At 36.0% G+C, this 18,866-nt stretch overlaps 2 protein-coding genes across 4 annotated transcripts in view; one reads left to right on the top strand and one right to left on the bottom strand.

Annotated features, from left to right (window-relative positions):
• LOC148940710 (ectopic P granules protein 5 homolog) overlaps positions 1–12,452 on the bottom strand; it is a 49,928-nt gene extending 37,476 nt beyond the window's left edge. Inside the window, exon 1 of one of the 3 annotated variants that reach the window (XM_089104880.1) lies at positions 12,251–12,452. In XM_089104880.1, the coding sequence (XP_088961006.1) occupies positions 12,251–12,307 (57 nt within the window). In that variant the 5' untranslated portion in view covers positions 12,308–12,452. Of the gene's footprint in view, positions 1–6,878; positions 6,984–12,250 lie in introns of those variants that run through there. The other 2 variants (XM_089104881.1, XM_089104882.1) reach the window with 2 other exon arrangements.
• A 5,592-nt stretch (positions 12,453–18,044) lies between these two features.
• LOC148940709 (uncharacterized) lies at positions 18,045–18,662 on the top strand. The gene has a single exon (XM_089105046.1). It carries the CDS (start codon positions 18,045–18,047, stop codon positions 18,660–18,662), a length of 618 nt encoding a protein of 205 aa, XP_088961172.1.
• Positions 18,663–18,866: the final 204 nt, after the last annotated feature.

Genomic DNA, 18,866 nt, shown 5'->3' with positions numbered 1-18,866 from the left:
GCTCTTTTAATATCAATGGTACGAAAGATAAAGATGGCTCATTAAATCAAAAAATTAATGATTTTGACATTTTGTTCTTGCAAGAACATTTACTTCCTGCCATCCCCGTTAACTCTCTATGAAGAAGTTGCCATCATATTATCTTTACCACCAATGTCCGAAAAACAAAAAGACGACCTTCCGGGGGCCTTGCCTGTGTTATCAAACGATTAGCTACTCCTTTGTCACCTATCTTATTTCACTCTTCTGATAATATTATGGCAATATGACTTGGTCAACTTGTATTTATAAATGTACATCTTCACTGCGATCAGAAACGTCAAGTTTCACTTACTAAATTTTCTAATGCCTGCTCATCCCTTAAAACTCTGTTATGCAATATTGGAAAGCATGGGAATCGCTGGTTAATGATAGGTGACTTCAATTGTGATGTTCATAGCTCTTCTACTCGTACCAACTTAGTTTTAGATTCGTTGCCTATTGGTTACCGCATAGTACACAAAGCTCTAAATTACAGTTATATTCATAATAGGGGAACTATGATCAATATTGATCATTGTATTTGCTCTGTCGATGTTCCCTGTTCTTTCGTTAATGTTGACGAAGACGAACGTGATTTTGACCACCTTCCCCTTTCCCTTACTGTGACATTAACCGCTGATCCATCTAATCATCCTTGTGCTGCTAATAAAAAATGGTGTATGAAAGGAGAGTGGAGCAAAGCCAATTGACCTTTATATATTTCTACCCTAACAGCTCCGTTGTCCTGTGTCAAGATACTTTTTAATCTACTGTGCACGAGTGTTTTTTCGCCACAAGAGAAGAGTGCAACTGAATGTTTATTACCTTCACTTAGTTAAGTGCATGAAACAAGCTGAGAATGTGGCTGTCCTGCTTGTCTGGGTTAAACTCAAAACTTGAAGTCCAATTTGGAAAGAAGACCCGGGTCTTAAAGCCGTCAAAAATCGTGCTAAACTCTGGCTTCGCATCTGGATTGCGTGTGGGCTGCCCTTGCGAGACCAAGTGTTTGATATAAAAAGTAAGACAAATGCGGAGTTTCAACGGTATCTTCGTTTGGTTCGATATAGTGGTGCTGAGTTCCCTAAAAGTGCAGTACAATGGAAAGAAGTCATTAATACGTCTAAATTGGATTCATTAGTGACCAGTGATGTGATCCCAGATTCGTCTTGGATTGGGCATTATAAAAATATTTTTTGTAAGATTGAGTAGTGTTCATTATCATTTTCAGTGCTAAATGTTTGCCACCTAAAGTTTTGCACCGTCATGTTATTACCGTCTCATCTAAAAGTAATGTTAAATGTATGCTTAAACTTAAGTCTAAATCGAGTGATCTTAATGGGATTAGCGCTCACCATTTACGTTGTGATTGTCTGACACTAGTTGCTCAGCTCCAGTTACTTTTTCAGTTCTGTTTATGTTTGTCAGTGGTGCCTGATTCCTTCCTTTGCGGAACAGTAACTTCGATTCTTAAACGCGGAAGAGACCCTTTTGATTGCAGTTCATATAGGCCCATCACTGTTGCTTGCAATATTAGTAAGGTTTTTGAATATGTTCTGCTCCCATATATTATTGAATGAACTGCAAAAGACTCAAACCAATTTGGATTTCAACCTCGTATTGGGCGTCAACATGCGCATAAGGTCTTAGCTTCAACTCTTTATAATGCCCAGTCTAAAGGTTACGAATTACATAATTATGCTTTGGATTTGTCTAAAGCCTTTGATAGTTTTGCCATGCACAAATGTGGCACTCTTATTCAGAGTTTGGAGTGAACCCTTCTGTCATACATATGCTTAAATTTTGTTATAGCAATTCGTTTCTTCGTTTAAAATCTGGTACAGGGTACTGCGGTAATATACCAGTTCAATCTGGAGTACGACAGGGTGGGGTGCTTTCACCTTATCTATTTAATGCTTGCATTCAAAATGTGTTAATAGGAATCAAGTCTTCGTATTTTTACAATTTATCTGATGTGTCTTATATTGCGTATTTAAAGCAAACTAGTTTGCGTTAAATACGCAATATTTATAATTGCGTATTTGACAACCTGCTAGTTTTAAGCCGAACCAGGTTTATTTCAGTAGTATCGGTGTAATATATTTCTATTGTGTTTCGAGACGTTAGTCTGTTTTTGAATGTTGATAAATGCAAATATTTAGTTTTAAGTCCCAAATCATCAATTCATAATTTGTCCTGTGTATCCTTAGTAATTCATAATTTTACGAGTTTACGGTGGTTAGGAATTAGTATTTGTTCTACACTCACTTTTTTACTACTTCAAGTTCTAAGAAATGTTAAAGAAAAGTTGAAGATCAGATATGCGAAAATTGTACCTAACCACGCAAAATATTCACGCCGAGCTTCAGCTAAACTGTATTCCACATATTGTGACCATTCTGTCTTGTTTTGAAGTGGAAGGTATTCGTTATTGAATAAGAATGATTTGCGCCAGATCCGTCTCGCTGATTTTAGATATTGCAAATTTTTAATTGTAATACATGTATTACTGAGAAGTATGGTGCTACCAACATTATCCAATCGTTTGAATTACGTAGTAATAATTTAACAAGACATGCCTTTGTGTCCCTAGGCCCAAACCATAATATTATCTAGTGTGCTTTTGTCAGTGCTTAAGGTTTAAGTTATCTTTGTTTCAGTGTATTTGAATTTTTTTTTCTTTTTAGTGTACTTTACTCTGCTTGTTTTGTATAAAAGTGGGTGATGAATAAATTATTATTATTATATATGTTCAAACCATCAATCATGCGCAGCTTTGCATTTGGGACTCTTTCTGGCATGGAGGCTCTGTCTGATGGAAGAAGTCTTCCTGAGAGCAAAAAACAGCTCCCTACATCAGTACTGCTGTGCAAAAATGCAGCACAGCTTTGCCAATGCAGCTTTTATAAGTTTCAACACAAAAGTATACACTTTCGAAAACCAAAAACATCCATCATTGAGAAGATTTGATGCCAGTAATGGTTGATATGTGATGGTGTTGCTTCGGCTGAGCTCTTGGCTTCCAGTAATATCTACTCACTTTAAACACTGTCAAGACTTACTCCTACAGGGATTTCTCACGCAAGCACAACTATATTTGATAGGCTTCAAGTTTTTTTTTCTTTCTGTGGCATCCAGATACCTAAGCATTCTGATAAGGCTATTAGAAGAGATGAGGCACTTCTTGATCAAGTGTTTCGTTGCTGCCTTGAAATGCCTTTGCACCCTTTGATGTAACCCATGTCTTTCCACCAAGGTGACTTCCTGAGCATCTAAGGCAAGCTCAACCTGCTACCCTACAATAGTGTCCTGCAAATAGTTGTCCATGTTATCAAGCAGACTGGTAGAAATTTCACCAGAAGACATGACTATGTTGGGTTTCAAAAGTCTTGCAAAAACAGTGAGAAATAAGTTTTTTTCAGCTTGGCATGAAGAGCATGCACAAGGGGTTTGTTCTTCTGAAATGCTGCTGTAAATTTCATAAAAAGCTCAGAAAATGAATACACAGATCCAAGTTCTGCAAGCATATCTTTCCTTTTTAGTTAGCTTACAATCTTGAGACACTTTGCTGATGGTGCAACATTCTTCAAATTTTTCTTTGATGACATGTGATGCCAAAAAAATACTTCAAGAGTATCAGCTGCTGATCAACCACTCACCAAACAGCAGGACCAAATTTCAGCCACCTTGTTGAGATGTGCTGAATGAAACTATTGTATGGGATACCTTTCGTTTTCTGGAATTCTAAAGAATCCTCACATCATGCAGGCCAGCTAAGGAAAAAAAAATCCTCAAGATGACAATAAAATCGGATGACTCCTTGCCAAATTCCTGGAGCCCTTTCATGAATGCGTTGGGCACAACATGGTTGTTATGCGTTCCAATGTTCACAAGCTCTTTTGAAGACTTTTTCTTCTTCAATGCATTCAGTTGCAACCATACCTTTTTATTGATATTAGGACCATTGCTACCCATCTTCATTAACCTGTCAAGAGCTAAATACTTGCTCTAAATGCATGAAATGAGCGTTTTTTACAATTTCCTCACCATTTGGATATCCCATGAAATATGTCATCAGCTGGTGGATCACAACTTGATTTCTTAAAGAGGATTAAAAGCACACTCTAATTTGTAGGGTTTTTTTCTTTCACTTTTTGCAGTTTTGTTGCATTCAAGAACAAAAACAAGCTTAACCTATGCCCTTCCTAAGATTCTGACAGTGTGGATGAAGTACATCAGCTATCACGTACATAGCTTCCTTCACACTCATAAACATCCTGGGTGGTAGTTTACAAAAGAATATGACTTCAAAGACATCATTGATTCCATCACATGTAGCTGCAGACATAGAAGCATGCAATGACTTGAGTACCCATATGATTTCTTCTTTGTATGCAGCATTTTTGCCCAAAAAATATCTCAAGAGTTTTACTTCCATTGCTAGCTGATGGCTCTTTGTATTAAGACTGTTGCCTAGAAGATGCTATTTCATCAACCTGATGATTACCACTTATACCGGAGTGCCTAGGAATATACTGAAGATAAGTTCTTATGCCAGTTGAAGCAAGATTATCTATAATACTAAGACAATGATAAGTGTCAATATCCAACTTATACTGAGGAGCTGAAGACAGCAACTCAAGGCTTGACAAAGAGTCAGAATAAACTATAATATTATTTGAATTAGCAATCAAAGGTTAGTTGTCCATAAGGTGTTTTAATGCCATGATTATGGCATTTAACTCTGCAGACAGTTATAGATACATTATTATACAATCTCTCACCCATTGCCATATTCAGGTGAGGAAGAAAAGCATCACTTGCTACCTTCTCATTCAGTTTTGACCCATCAACAAAAATTTGGAAATGGTTTTTATAAGTAATTGTATTGAGTTCAGCAAATTTTTTCTGGACAAAAGCAATGGGGGTCAAATCTTTAGTCCACTTTGAGAAATCAGTATTTATTATGGGGGTTGACCAATTCCATGGAGGGGATTGGGGGAAAGTAGGTGCAATAGACTTTACAGGTACAGGGAACTTCTTCTGAATATTGGCATACTCATCAGCAATGCCTCTATACATGGCCCGATTTCTTAACCAATTATGTAGGGTGTGTGAGCTATTTGATTCAATTTTTGTAAGATGTTTTATCAAGATAAAGCTACGTCTCTCCCTTATTGTTGTTAATCCAATCTCCATAAGCAGAAACTTGGTGCTTGTGGGTTTCCACAAGACCAAATATGAGATGTATTATATCATTTTGTATTGTTTCAATTTTTTGCATCTGGGTCTTTGCACATGCACCATAGATGAGCCCATAGTCAATATGGGGTCTTATATGTGATTTGAAAAACTGTAGTAAGGTTTTCTCCTTACATCCCCAGGGTGTGGAAAGAAGTCTTTTTAATTTACTTGTTTTTCTATAGCATTTTTTTATTGTGTTTAAAATATGGAGGTGGAAGTTAAGTTTTTGGTCAAGCATGAGACCTAGGTAGTTCATATGACTATCTTCTGGAATAGTTGCTCCATTTATAGTTAGTCTTGCATTAGCAATTTCGCTTTCGGTGAAATTGAATTATTTTCGACTTGATGGTTGCAATGTGTAAATCTGAATATTAAGAAAATTTTTCAAATTGGAAAAGTGACTTTTGCAGCTTTGACTGTGCAATCTCAAAGGTGTTGCCAGATGACCGTAGTATCAGATCATCAGCACGTTGTAGATTCATGTGGGAGAGGTTCATGTCCCAGAGATATAGGGCAAAGAGGTTGGTCACTTGTTTATATTTTATGCATGTGTGCTTCTTCTTCTTCTGTTTCAGCCAATGTGGGCTTTTCAGCAAAGACTATTCGGCTGTTTTCCTTTTGACTCACTCTGTGACTTGAATTGAACTACTGCAATTGGTTGTTCCTTATTTAACTTGTGGTATAATTTTAGTTTAGCTATCTTGGAAAGGATTTAGGTTAGGAAAATGAAACTTTCACAAATTAATCCACTTACTAGGTCTGTCATGAGAATGCATTTAAAAGTACCTACATCCACTCCTTCTCTCTCTAGAGGGCACTGACCTTTGGACTTTCTGTATAAAAAGCGACTTCAAAGGAACTACAGCCAAAAAAAGGGACTTTAGGGAATTCCAAGTCCTGGGTTTCAAGCTCTTCTGGAAAAATTCTGCTAATTTGTCTTCTAAATAACATTTTACCTTTAAAATTAAGGAAAATGATAATTATCATTCCTGAATCTGCTACAAATGCTATTTTTTTAAGAAACATACTTTTGAACTTTTGTTGATTATGGGCTGTTTTGAGCCCCCTTAGGGCTTAAAATAAAACTTACCCAGAAGCAATTACTGTATCATGAAAGAGCATAAAAATGGCATCAAGTGATATATTCACTTTCATCCTAGCTAAAATTATGTTATAAACTGTAAATTCAAGTTTGTAGGTTAGAATGGCGTCATCTCTTCTTCTCCTGTAAACAAGAGTTGGAAGTTTCAGTTTACCTAGTCTAAGAGAATTCCTGCATGCCAGATACTATTTGAATGGCATCTCTTCTAGACTCTAATGTCATTCTTAAAATATGGGGAGGCTAGTAACATTCCAACTTTAAGCCTGGGCCAAACTAGTCCTTTTTACATAATATTAATGACTTTGACAAGCAACTGGAAAACGGATGTGCTTAATCAGTCCCAAAGTTGAGCTAGCACCAGCAACAGACTTCTTAGTATGGGTAAGCTAGGGTAGCCTACTTAATTAAATAGGCTAAGCTTAAGATAAACTTGAAAAATAAGGAACATAGCCCTAAGGTGATTTGAGATGATTTTCCTCAACTACACTTTATACTTATTTACTCAATTACTTACCTCAACCTTGACTTGTTTATACTTTATGAATGTGTGCTTCTTTTTTTTGTTGCATCAAATGTGGGCTTTTCAGGAAAGACCATTCAGCCCTCCATTTGACTCCAGGAAAGACCATTCAGTCTTCCATTTGACTCATGATTTAACTTGTGGTATAATTTTAGTTTAGCTATCTTGGAAAGGATTTAGGTTAGGAAAATGAAACTTTCACAAATGAATCTACTTACTAAGTCTGTCATGGGAAGAAATTTCAAAGTACCTACATCCACTCTTTCTCCTTCTAGAGTGCACTGACCTTTGGAAAACATTGTGTTAGAAAAGTCAAATAGATTTTTGTATTAATAAAGTACAAGAAAGCTGTTGGTACTGGTTAAGAAAGTGGTAAGCATGAAAACAATTGTATTGAACATCAGATAGGATAATAACTGGGTAGTCTCCAATGTATAGTGATTGAACAAAGTTGTCTGGAGTACATTTAAGCTTTAATTTTTTGGAGTTTAGGGGGACTAAAAGATACCTAGGTTGGGTTAATTGTGCTGCCTAAGTAACCAGGGCACTTCTTATGATAGAGATATCATAGGAACTTCACAAGAGTTCATGGAGGACAACCACCTCCCCCTCCCCCACATCAATCACTTCCCCAAACACATCCAATCAAAATTTTGAGATAGCCATTTTGTTTGGTTTTAAGGTCTGGAAGTTATGACTTTGAGAATGACCACCCCCCACCACTACAACCCTCAGAGCAAGGGTTGTAAGTTATGCCCTGTGGGAATATAAGTTTTTTTATAGAAAGGGTGGTCAAATAAATCTCAGAGGAGGCTCATTTTATTGGTAATCAGAAGTTCTACTGGCATTTTTAACAGTCAAAAGTGACTGGAGGTCATCCAGTTCCACCTCCCCCCCTCCCAAACACCAACACTTTCCCCAATCAAATTCAATTATAATTTTTGAGATACCCATTTTGTTCAGTGTAGTTGAAAGGTCCGGAAATTAGGTCTTTGAGGATAACTCCCTCCCCCTCCCCCCATATAGCCCCCAGGTCAAGGGTTGTAAGTTATGCCCTGGGGGCATATAAGGTTTTTATAGAAAAGGTGGTTGTATAAACTTCAAAGAGGACTCATTGGATTCGTAATCAAAAGTTATAGGGCTCTTTTTAAGAGTCAAAGTGATCAGAAGGCAAATAGCCCCCTTCACACACACACACATTGTATTTTCTAGAAACACATCTTATAGAAATTTTAAGATGGTCATTTGCTCTTGTAGAAACCTTGAAAAGGGCTCAGTCAGTTGGTAATTGAAAGAGCTAGTGCCTTCTTTAATATTCAAAAGTGATTGGAGGGCAACCACCCCCTACACCCATCATTTCTCCAAACACTTCCAGTCAAAATTTCAAGATAGTTATTTTGTTTGATATAGCTTAAAAGTTCAGAAATTATGTCTTTGAGGATGAAAACCCCTTCACAGTCCTCAGGGCAAGGGTTGTAAGGCATGCCCCCAAGGGAATTTAAGGTTTGTATGGAAATGGTGGTCATATAAACTTTGGAGGGGGCTCATTGGATTGGAAATCAGAAGATGAAGAGCCATTTTTAAGAGTGAAATTTACCAGAGGGCAGCTATACTCCCCCCCCCCACCATACTTTCCCCAATGCATCCAAAAGAAACTTTAAGACAGCCATTTGTTCAAAAATAGTCCAAAGATCTCCTAACATGGCCTTTGGGGTTGATCCAACCCCCAAAAGTATTGAGATAAGGGTTTTAAGTTATGCCCCAGGGTGATGTAAGGTTTTTATGAAAAGGTGGTCTTGTAAACTTTAGAGGAGGCTCATTTGATTGGAAATGCATACTTCTAGTTCCACTTTAAGAGTCAAGCATGATGGAGATCCCCCCTTCAGTAATCAAATATAAGAAATATTTGGGCAGACATTGAACTAAATCAAAACAAACTATGAGCATGGGAATTTTCAAAAAAGCAACAAAGCAATATCTCAAGAACAATTTATACTGTATTATTAGGTTAGATCTTTAAGAGTAAGTTGTGGGGGGTTTTGAACTAGCCAGAAGGCACAATGTGTATTCTTTTAGTACTACAACTACAGTTACTGTAACTAATGATGCTTAAAGTATTAAGGTGAAACTTCTAGGAAGTGTTTAGGGGGCATTCCAATTAAATAAAAAAAACTGTATGCATGCAGGTTTTCGGAAATGCATATAAGCAATATCGTAGGCAGCACTAGTCTATAAAAGCTAGACATTTAGTTGAAACATTTAAAGAAGCTAATTAAGTTCAAAATTGAAATTTCTAGTGTTCTTTTTAAGAGTAAAAAGAGATTGGAGGGCTATCAGCCAGTCTCTCAGGCCGAATCATTTTCCAAACACATCCAGTCAAAATTTTGAGACAACAATTTTGTTCAGCATAGTAGAACGGTCCAGCAACTATGTCTTTAGGGATATTGGGCATGTCAAATCCCCACAATTATGCCAAACTATGGATTCTTATAGAAAAGAAAAACGAAAAGACATAAAATATATCTTTTTTTATTTAAATGACTTTGTCAATAAAAAACAAACAGAATTTCATCTAAAAAAAACCTTTTCCATAGAACAAGCTTTTAAAAGAAAAGTAAAGAGCTCCATTAAGCCAAAAATGGGCAGAAATGAAGTGAAGTAATCATCCAAGCATAAAATTACCACAAATCACTATCAATAAATAAATGAAACTCAAAATGAACAGAAATTAGAAATAAATAGTTGAACCAAACTTGAAACAAGAAAACAAACATTTTTCTTTTTTTTATTTCTCTTTTTTTGATTGAGCACTCCCTGCTTATTTGTAATCTAATTCGCCCCTATTTCTCTATTATTTCTTCACTTTACTACCAATCTATCTTACCTTTTACTTGACATTCCATAGCTTTCCATTTTTATAATACCTCACATACATAATTTTTTCTCTCCTAATACATTTTATCTACCTTTTTCCTAAAAACTTTTTTTTCATTTATACAATTTTCAATCCATTAATTTACAATAAAACAATTTCAAAATTCTCATTCTAGCTACCCATGGCAGCAAGCGGCTGCTCCCATTCAATAGGCCTATAACATACAACAGTAAAATACAAATTTAAAATGCATATACATTTTTGTACTTTAAAATACATTTACTTTTCTGAGAACACTTTAACAGACTTTTCACTAGATTTACGTACATAAAAAAAAAATTAAAAATATAACACTGTTTTTTTAATACATCACATCTCCACACAATCTACTCTTGCTGGGCCTTGTGTTATTGGATAGCTACAACAATCCTTAAAAAACTCCCAAAAATCAAACATTTCAAAATCCAGGCAAATCCTATCCCCCTCAACATATAAAAAAATTCCACCAATTTAAAATAAATTCCAAAAAATCATTAAAAAAATTACATCAAATCTAAAATCCATAATCTAAAAATTCATAAATATCCTATACTATTTCTACATTCCCTAAAAATATATTTAATATTTTGTTTTTTTCCATTTGTTGAGCAAAAACTAACATTAGTAGAGTTGATAACCCCCATGCCTTCTCAAGACCAGGACATAATTTGTGCTTTACTGAAAAAAAAATATGTTTAAATGTTTTCACTTAAATAAGCAAAAAAAAATTTTACTCACTTTTTTCACCCATTTTTTATTTTAAGGAATAAATATCAGTATAGGTAAATTAAACTGACAATCCATAGTCATTTTTTTTCAGTAAAACCTAAGTTATGTTCTGGTCTTCAGAAGGCATGGGGGTTGTCAGCCCTAGTAATGTTAATTTTTGCTTGTTTTGAGTTTGACTTGGCTATTTATTATAATTTCTGTTTGTTTTGAGTTTCATGTATTTGTTCATAGTGTTTCTGGTAGTTTTATACTTGCAAGATTATTTGACTTTATTTCGTCCCATTTTTGGCTTAAAAGAGCTCTTTACTTGGTAAATTTTTCACAGATCATATCCTAGACTTATGAATAAAGTAAACATACCACTTGATGCCTTTTTTTATACTCTTTCCAAATATAATAATCATTTTTGTTGAAAATAAATTTTACCCCCACTTTTATTTATACCAATTCAGGGTATATATTTCCACATTAGGGGGTGGGGGTAAATTTTATTTCTGATGTAAATGAGAGGTAAGTTTAAACTTTCCCTCACCCCCTAATGTGCAAATATATACCCTGAATTGGAATATATAGGGGTGGGGGCTAAAATTCATTCACAATAAAAATGATTATTATATTTGGAAAGAGCATAAAAAAGGCATCAAGTGGTATGTTTACTTTATTTGTAAGTCAATAATATGATCTACAAAAAATATACCCTCTCCTTTTCTTTGAAAACTTATTCTATGGAAAGTTTTTTAAATTAATACAAATATGTGTAAATTTTTTGCAAATTATATTATTGACTTACAAATAAAGTAAACATAGGCCTACCACTTATACAAATATAATAATTATTTTTGTTGGAAATTAATTTTACCCCCACCCATATATATACCAATTCAGGGTAGGCTATATATTTGCACATTAGGGGGGTGGGAGTAAAATCTTACCTCCCATTTACATTGGAAATAACATTTACCCTCACCCCCCTAATGTGCAAATATATTCCCTGAATTGGTATATATAAGGGTCAAATTCATTTCCAACAAAAATGATTATTAGGTTTGAAAAGAGCATAAAAAGGCATCAAGTGGTATGTTTAATTTATTCATAAGTCAATAATATGATTTGCAAAAAATTTACCCAAACATATGACACCTCCATTCAGTCAGGGGGCTGGCAGCCCCTGCCCCCCAAATGGGTGCCCATGCCCCCTCCTCAACATGCAAATAGTCCATTTAGCCCCAATTTTTGACATAAACTATTATATTTTTATATTCTATTTGGTTTTATTTCATTAGCATTAACAAAACATCAGTTAGCCTATCATGCACATACCTCTTTCTTAACCAGTACCAAGCTGTTTTCAGCTCTATAACTTTACTTAGTCCCAATCTAGCCTGTGAGGCTTCAAAGATCTACAAGCAGATTTTCTAAGCTTAGCAAAACCCATTGTTATTTCTACTCAATTAATGGGAATTGCATTTTCAAGACTAAAACCAGAGAAAAATAAGGTATAATGTTGTTTCCTCAAAATTCAAGTAGGTATAGCCTAATAGCCTAGACCTTTCAAGTTGGCAGAATTTTAAGACTTAAAAATCATAAGAGTGTTAAGATAGAAGCTTGATAATACCTTTAACCAAGGTAGCCTTTGTTTTGGCCCAGTGTTCATTACTGAAAGTTTGATTTTCATAACCTAACCCCTTTCCCAGATAGCAAGTTTATTCTTATTTAACTGTACCTCTGATACTCTCCAACAATATATATATCTTATGGGGATTGGTCTTCCACTATTCATTTGTTACTCTGATTGCTTTATTTCTTTCCTAAACAAATGACGGATAATATTGATATCAATCAACTGTAGTGAATCGAGGCGTGCGTCCTGAACATCAGATCATTTGCCCCTCTTCTTTCTGGGTTGGGTTGTCAATGTATCCCAATCTTTGAATATTTCTTCTTTTCTTAGGATAAATTCATATCCTTCTTCTTGGGAATGTCATGTTATGTTAAGGATTGGACACATAGCAGATTTTGGGAACTGAGTTCCAAATCAGCGCCGATTTCAGCTTGAAACTTTTTCTAGTTTTCGGCGCCGATTTACAAAATCAGCGCCGATTATCATCATGATCATCACAAAAAAAAAATAGAGATACAAATAAACAGTCAGCCAGAGATGTCTGTGGTGAGAGACCCCGCTACTGAGCTTAGAACTAAGCTGAGATCAATCGTGCAACTATTAATAAACTCCAGTCGACTATTTGTGTCAACGATTTTTTGTTTTGAAAATCTCGCGCAATAATTTTTTCTTTCAACCTATTTTTCTTACCACTATGGTTTGTCCAATGATGCTGAAATCGGTTCCCGAAATCACTTCAGCCTTCCGTGTGGAAAAAGCTAGGAAAAAATCCAAACCTTACTCCAAATGGGAATTCCCAAACATCTGAACTAACTCTTAGGTCCGTCAAGGTAAAAATAAAAAAATTGGGAGCTAGAACACTGGAAAAATTCAAGAAAGAAAAAAACGCTGCTTTGTATTTACGTTTAAGGAGTAGGGTGGTAATTTACCATTTCAAAGCTCTTTCTCCTAGTTCATATTTACCCAGGCTAGTCCCAATCAAAATATGCACGCTAATATTTAGAAATTTGTTTGTTATTTAAAGAAATAAATGTGTATTCGTGTTAAAGCGCGGAATTCTTATGGTTTTTCAAAATCTAAACTCCTGTTTTTACAGTTACCATCCAGATCTCAGTTAATATGCTGTTTGATGGAGACTAGAAGACCCAGGGCTCCCACTCTCGAATCTTAAAATTCGGGGACAAGTGTTAAAAACTGAAGGAGTTTTCGGGGACAAGTCTTCAAGATTCGGGGAATTTTCGGGGAAAATAAAAATGGAATTTCGTTGCGATAATTCGGAGGCCAAAATTGGTTTTAGCTTCGGTTTCAGGCTCAAGTAGGGCTTGGAGTCGCACAGTAAATCAAGCCTTTTACAGATTAAGTTTTAGAGCCAGAGCGAGGGATAGGAAACCATAGCTGAAAACACTTATTGCTGATATTGCGGCAAAAACTTCAAAATTGTAAAAGAAAAATAGTGAACACATTTGAACTGTAAATACCAGTATCAGTATTTCATTAAGTCATTAATCTCAGCAAATAATCAATAATATTTAAAAACAAATATTGTTTACGGTTTCTAGATATGTGAATTAAATAGACAAAATTCAAACCTATAAGTATGGGGTAACAATAAAACTTGAAACAAACAAGAACTAAACTAAACAAGTAAATTTAAACTTAAATTAAAACGGGCATTTCGACTACAGTTGACACATTATGGTTTTTCATGCTGATTCTAAGGTTTTAGGCGTTTACCCCCGGAAAACCCATCTGCAGAAACAACTGGAAAGTACCCCTCCCCCTCACAAAAAATACCCCCGCAGAAAATACTTTCCTGCGGAAAATACCATCAGAAAATATCCCCCCCCCCGGTGGAATACACTCCCTCGACACATCCATTTTTTTCATTGTTTGTTTCTACTATGCTTTCCTTTCTTTTGGTCACATCATAGCTAAAATATAGTCACCGATTAACTCCCACCCCTCCCACCAACCCTGCGGCCATCCGTATTTCAAATATAGTACTTATTGCAGTCTCATTTTTATATCAGCCCATCTAATGTCTGGACATGATAGATATAGGCTACAAATCATATAAAAGTTACCTATTCTTTTTTTGAACTAACATTATTTGACATTATTAACCTGCAGTTCATGGTAAATAAGTCCGAAAATAATATAAAACTTGACAAGAAAACAACATGGGCCTAATAACCAAAATTGTAGTTTAAGCTGTAACTGAAGTTTTCTTATGTATACCATTTTTGGGGTCACTTCCGTTTAAATTCCCTGTTCCCCCAATTTTGTGCATAGTCTATAGCTAAATTTTACCTAATTAGGAGGGGGAGGAGGTGGTAAGAATATGGTATTTAGGGACAGTTCTCCCAATAAAATAAATTATACCACAGTTTCTTTAATTTGTTTTTTTTATCTCAGAATTAGCCTTCATACAGGGTTACTAAAATTGTTCAGGAATTAGAAGTTGTAAAGGTAGGCCTAGATATTTAAACAAGTTTATTTGGCCATCCCGAATTTGAGCAGAAAATATTTTCAGTAAAATTTCCTTCGCCTAACTAACAACTTTGCAAGACTGTAAAAAGATCCTAAAACTGCAGTTTAAAATATTACGCCCACTGAAAACATTACACGGATGAAAGGACCAAAATAGTAATTGTGAGGGGAGTACTGACAAATACAATTCTCAGATAAAAAAGATAAGAACTTAAATTTTACACACCGAAGGAAAGAAAAAATTTAAATGGTAAGAATTCCTGGCTAAAAGATCAAATCCTTCAATATATTATGCCTTCAATCATTAAGTATTAAACATTAATACAGTATGTCTGAAACCAAAAATAGCAAAAGAAAACAGAATTTAAACTTATGATTCGGCTTTCAAAACAATTCTCCCTCTTTAGAAGTTCAATTTCAAAACCCAAAATTTAACCGAACGTTCAAGAACTTTAAGTAAAAGTCTTGTCTAATTTTGTTAAGATTGTCTTGACCAAGAATGACATAAATGTATGAATCTTAATAGCATTTGGATACTGCATTCGAAATGGTTTAATCTAAATGCAGGAAAACAAAAGTTTTGTGAAAATATGAAGAACTGTCCATACTTAAATTGTATCGGTCTGGTTCTCATGCAAAGTAACACACGAGACGAAAACTAACAGACAAGAGAGTAGTGAAAAATGATGGTATGTAAAGTAATGTTTGCTAGGGATAGTTACTAGGGGTGATACCGTGATTGGTTGATTTTCGGGGATTTGGGGAACGTCGGAGAGACACATAGATACTCGGGGAAATCCCCGAAAATTCGGGGATAGTGAGAACATTGAGTAGACCTCAACGTCATGTCGATTTATCTGTGGTGTGCCGCCGATGAAAGACGCACCGGCGTTGAAAAATATTTTGGTGGCGTGCCGACCGTTTGCCTATATTTAGCCTAATCTCTTTGCCGTGACTGTTGATTTCGGTGTTCTAAGTAAACTAACGTGCTAAGTAACCTTATAAAAGATTATTGATATTTTGTTCTAACTAGAAAATGGGATATGACAAAGAAGGCAGTGGCGTACTTAAGGGAGGACGGGAGCACCTGAGCTACATTTAAATTTCTCAATATTGTTTTTATAAAAAGCCTATTCTCTCATCTGCAGCAGTTAAGGGCATTTGCTCCCATTTGAGAGGGAACGTTAATGATATTTAATTTTTTGCATTTTTATACCTTGGGCAAGTAAAAGGCACTTGTAGAAATTATGAAGGGGTAATGAGATAACTAATAATTTGATATGCTGAAGTTACGCAATGTCAAATGAAGCTAAAAATCAACATATCAACATGACAGGTGACTATCAGAAACCTGACAGGTTATTTCACGAAAGAAGGTCAGATTCTGGCTATTAAAAATCAAGCTTTTACTTTCCCAGGCGCTGAAAATTGTGTTCAATTTCTTTATGAAAAAAAAATCAATGGAAATGAAGCCCTTCTCCCGGATTCTTGAAAGTAAGTCTGATTTATTACAATAATTTCTACTAAGCTTCAAACTCTTGGTTTTAGAATTGTTGTAGTGTCTTGTTAAAATATATACAAATATTTTTGCAATTGCCAGTTTTTTGTTCCTTAGGCAATTTAGTGTCTTTTCGTGATGACCTGCAGGAACCTAACTCACCCGGCAGTATTTAAATGATGTGAGTGTGGCTCCCCCCATGCTAAATGAAGTCCAACAAGCAATAAATTGCCTTAAAAGCAATAAAGCCCCTGGTCCTGAAGCCATTCCGGCTGAACTTTACAAGCATGTAGGGACAGCACTCGTCTGCAGGCTTCACAAACTAACCTTTCGTATATGGGAAGAAGAGATGGTTCCAGGAGATTGGGGAGACTCTATCATCCTTCCAGTCTTCAAAAAAGGGCTAAAGACAAAATGCAGCAATTATCGCGGGATTCCTCTCATCTGCATTGCTGCCAAAATATTTGCCATAGTGCTACATAATCGTTTTCGTATCCAGTGCAACGTAAGTAAGACAAACCCTTGAACACAGGGCAAAACACCAGAAACAAAACAGAAAAACACCCAAGGAAAGTCTAGGAATAATTGTTTAATACAAAGTCAAAGTGAAGTTAATTCTAGGTTTGTTTGGAGTGTATTTTTTTGACTATTAACTTCTCCATTATTCTAGAGAATACAAGTCTTATAAATTCTTCTACAGTTCTTGAAATCTGGCTTAGATTGATTTTTGAACAAAGGCAAAATGACTACTTTTTTCGAAACAGAAGAGCAACAGCTGGAGGAAAAATATTAATTAAACAGACCCAAATTAAGGCTTAAGATATCAGTTAGATGGCACCTTAGCTTAATGAAGAATGGCTAACCATACGCAAATACAATGGACGAGGCTGCAGAAACTACAATAGGATACCGCAAAAGATTATCCAGAAAATGGATGTCAACACGGAGAATTCAGTTGGCTGAGCACAAGCAACAGATATCAGACAAAAAATCGGAGTTGTTCAAACGCCTGAGAAGAGAATGCCACCAGTTGGCTAAGAATGATAAGATTTCTCGAGAAAATCCAATACTGGGAGAAAATCGCTGAAGACATGGAAGCCGCTGCCTCTAGATCAGACATCAAAGGGATGTATTAAGTCCTATAATCAATCAGGAGTAAATCACATAAGCCTACTTTTACATCAATCAAAAATGAAAATGCCAAGTTACTCTCGAACAATACCAAAATAATAAAGCTCTGGAAGGAGCACTTTGAAAAACTAATTAACCCGCACCAACTCTCCACAGCAATAAATGATAATCCAAGTGGTAGCCCTGATGACCTGCAGGAACCAAACTCACCCAGCAGTATTTACAATGATGTGAATGTGGCTCCCCCCATGTTAAATGAAGTCCAACAAACAATAAATTATCTTAAAAGCAATAAAGCCCCTGGTCCTGATGCCATTCCGGCTGAACTTTACAAATATGTAAGGACAGCACTTGCCAGCAGGCTTCACAAACTAACCTGTCATACATGGGAAGAAGAGATGATTCCACAGGATTAGGGAGACTATCATTCTTCCAGTCTTCAAAAAAGGGGCTAAAGACGATATGTAGCAATTATCGCGGGATTTCTCTCATCTGCATTGCTGCAAAAGTATTTGCCATAGCGCTACATAATCGTTTTCGTATCCAGTGCAACGTAAGTAAGACAAGCCTTTGAACACAGGGCAAAACACCAGAAACAACAAAGAAAAAAACACCCAAGGAAAGTCTAGGATTTAATTGTTAAATACAAAGTCAAAGTGAAGTTAATTCTAGGTTTGTTTGGAGGGTAAGTCCATTTGTGTGTGTCTCTATCCATAGATTTTATTACAGCTTTTGATTCTGTTTTAGGGGATGGAATCTGGAAGGCTATGACAGAGGATGGAGTACCAGGCAAAATATTCAGATTTATCCAAGCATACTACCAGCACACGCGAGCCCAAATTCAGATTGGTGGAGAACTCTCCTCGATGTTCCAAACTGTTTTTGGCTGTCCGACAGGGATGTATATTGTCTCCGGTCTTATTTAATTTCGTGATCGACTGGATTATGACCAGAGCAATGGCAACCTTTTCAGGCGTTGAAGTAAGCATCAATTTTGTGATCACCGATCTGGACTACACTGACGATATTTGCTTGTTAGCAGAATCTCGTTCAAAAGCCCAATCTATGCTATCGAAGGTAGCTGAAGAATCCTCTCTGGGCAGCCTGAAAATAAGCTCCTCGAAGACAAAGGTCATGACATCTGGTATATCATCTCAAGATCCCCCAATTTTACTAGAACAGTCACCCATAGATGAGATACATAAATTCAAGTACCTAGGCTCTGTGGTAGACCCAATAGGAGGATGCACATCAGAAATAGTCAAGAATTGCTTCAGCAACTGGAGTCTTCACCCTGCTAAATCACTCTTTATGGAACCAGAAAAAGGTTCGTCCGAAGACATGAATAAGGATTTACCAGGCCCTTGTTTGGTCTGTCTTACTATATGGCTGTGAGACATAGACTATGAATACATCCAACATTCAAGCCCTCAATGTATTTGACCATTCATGTTTAAGGAGAATCATTGGCATTAAACTCCGTGATCGTGTCAGCAATGTCAAACTCTGAAAAATCTGCTATCAGCGTCCGGATTTGGCCACTATATTTAAAGAAAGAAGACTCCGATGGCTCGGCCATACACTTCGCCGCCCACACCA

The sequence above is a fragment of the Artemia sp. Qi Xiang Cuo genome, chromosome 19 (genome assembly GCF_049724085.1).
Source record: "Artemia sp. Qi Xiang Cuo chromosome 19, ASM4972408v1, whole genome shotgun sequence".
NCBI classification, from domain to species: Eukaryota; Metazoa; Arthropoda; class Branchiopoda; order Anostraca; family Artemiidae; genus Artemia; species Artemia sp. Qi Xiang Cuo.
This window is presented reverse-complemented; position numbering and strand designations above follow the sequence as displayed.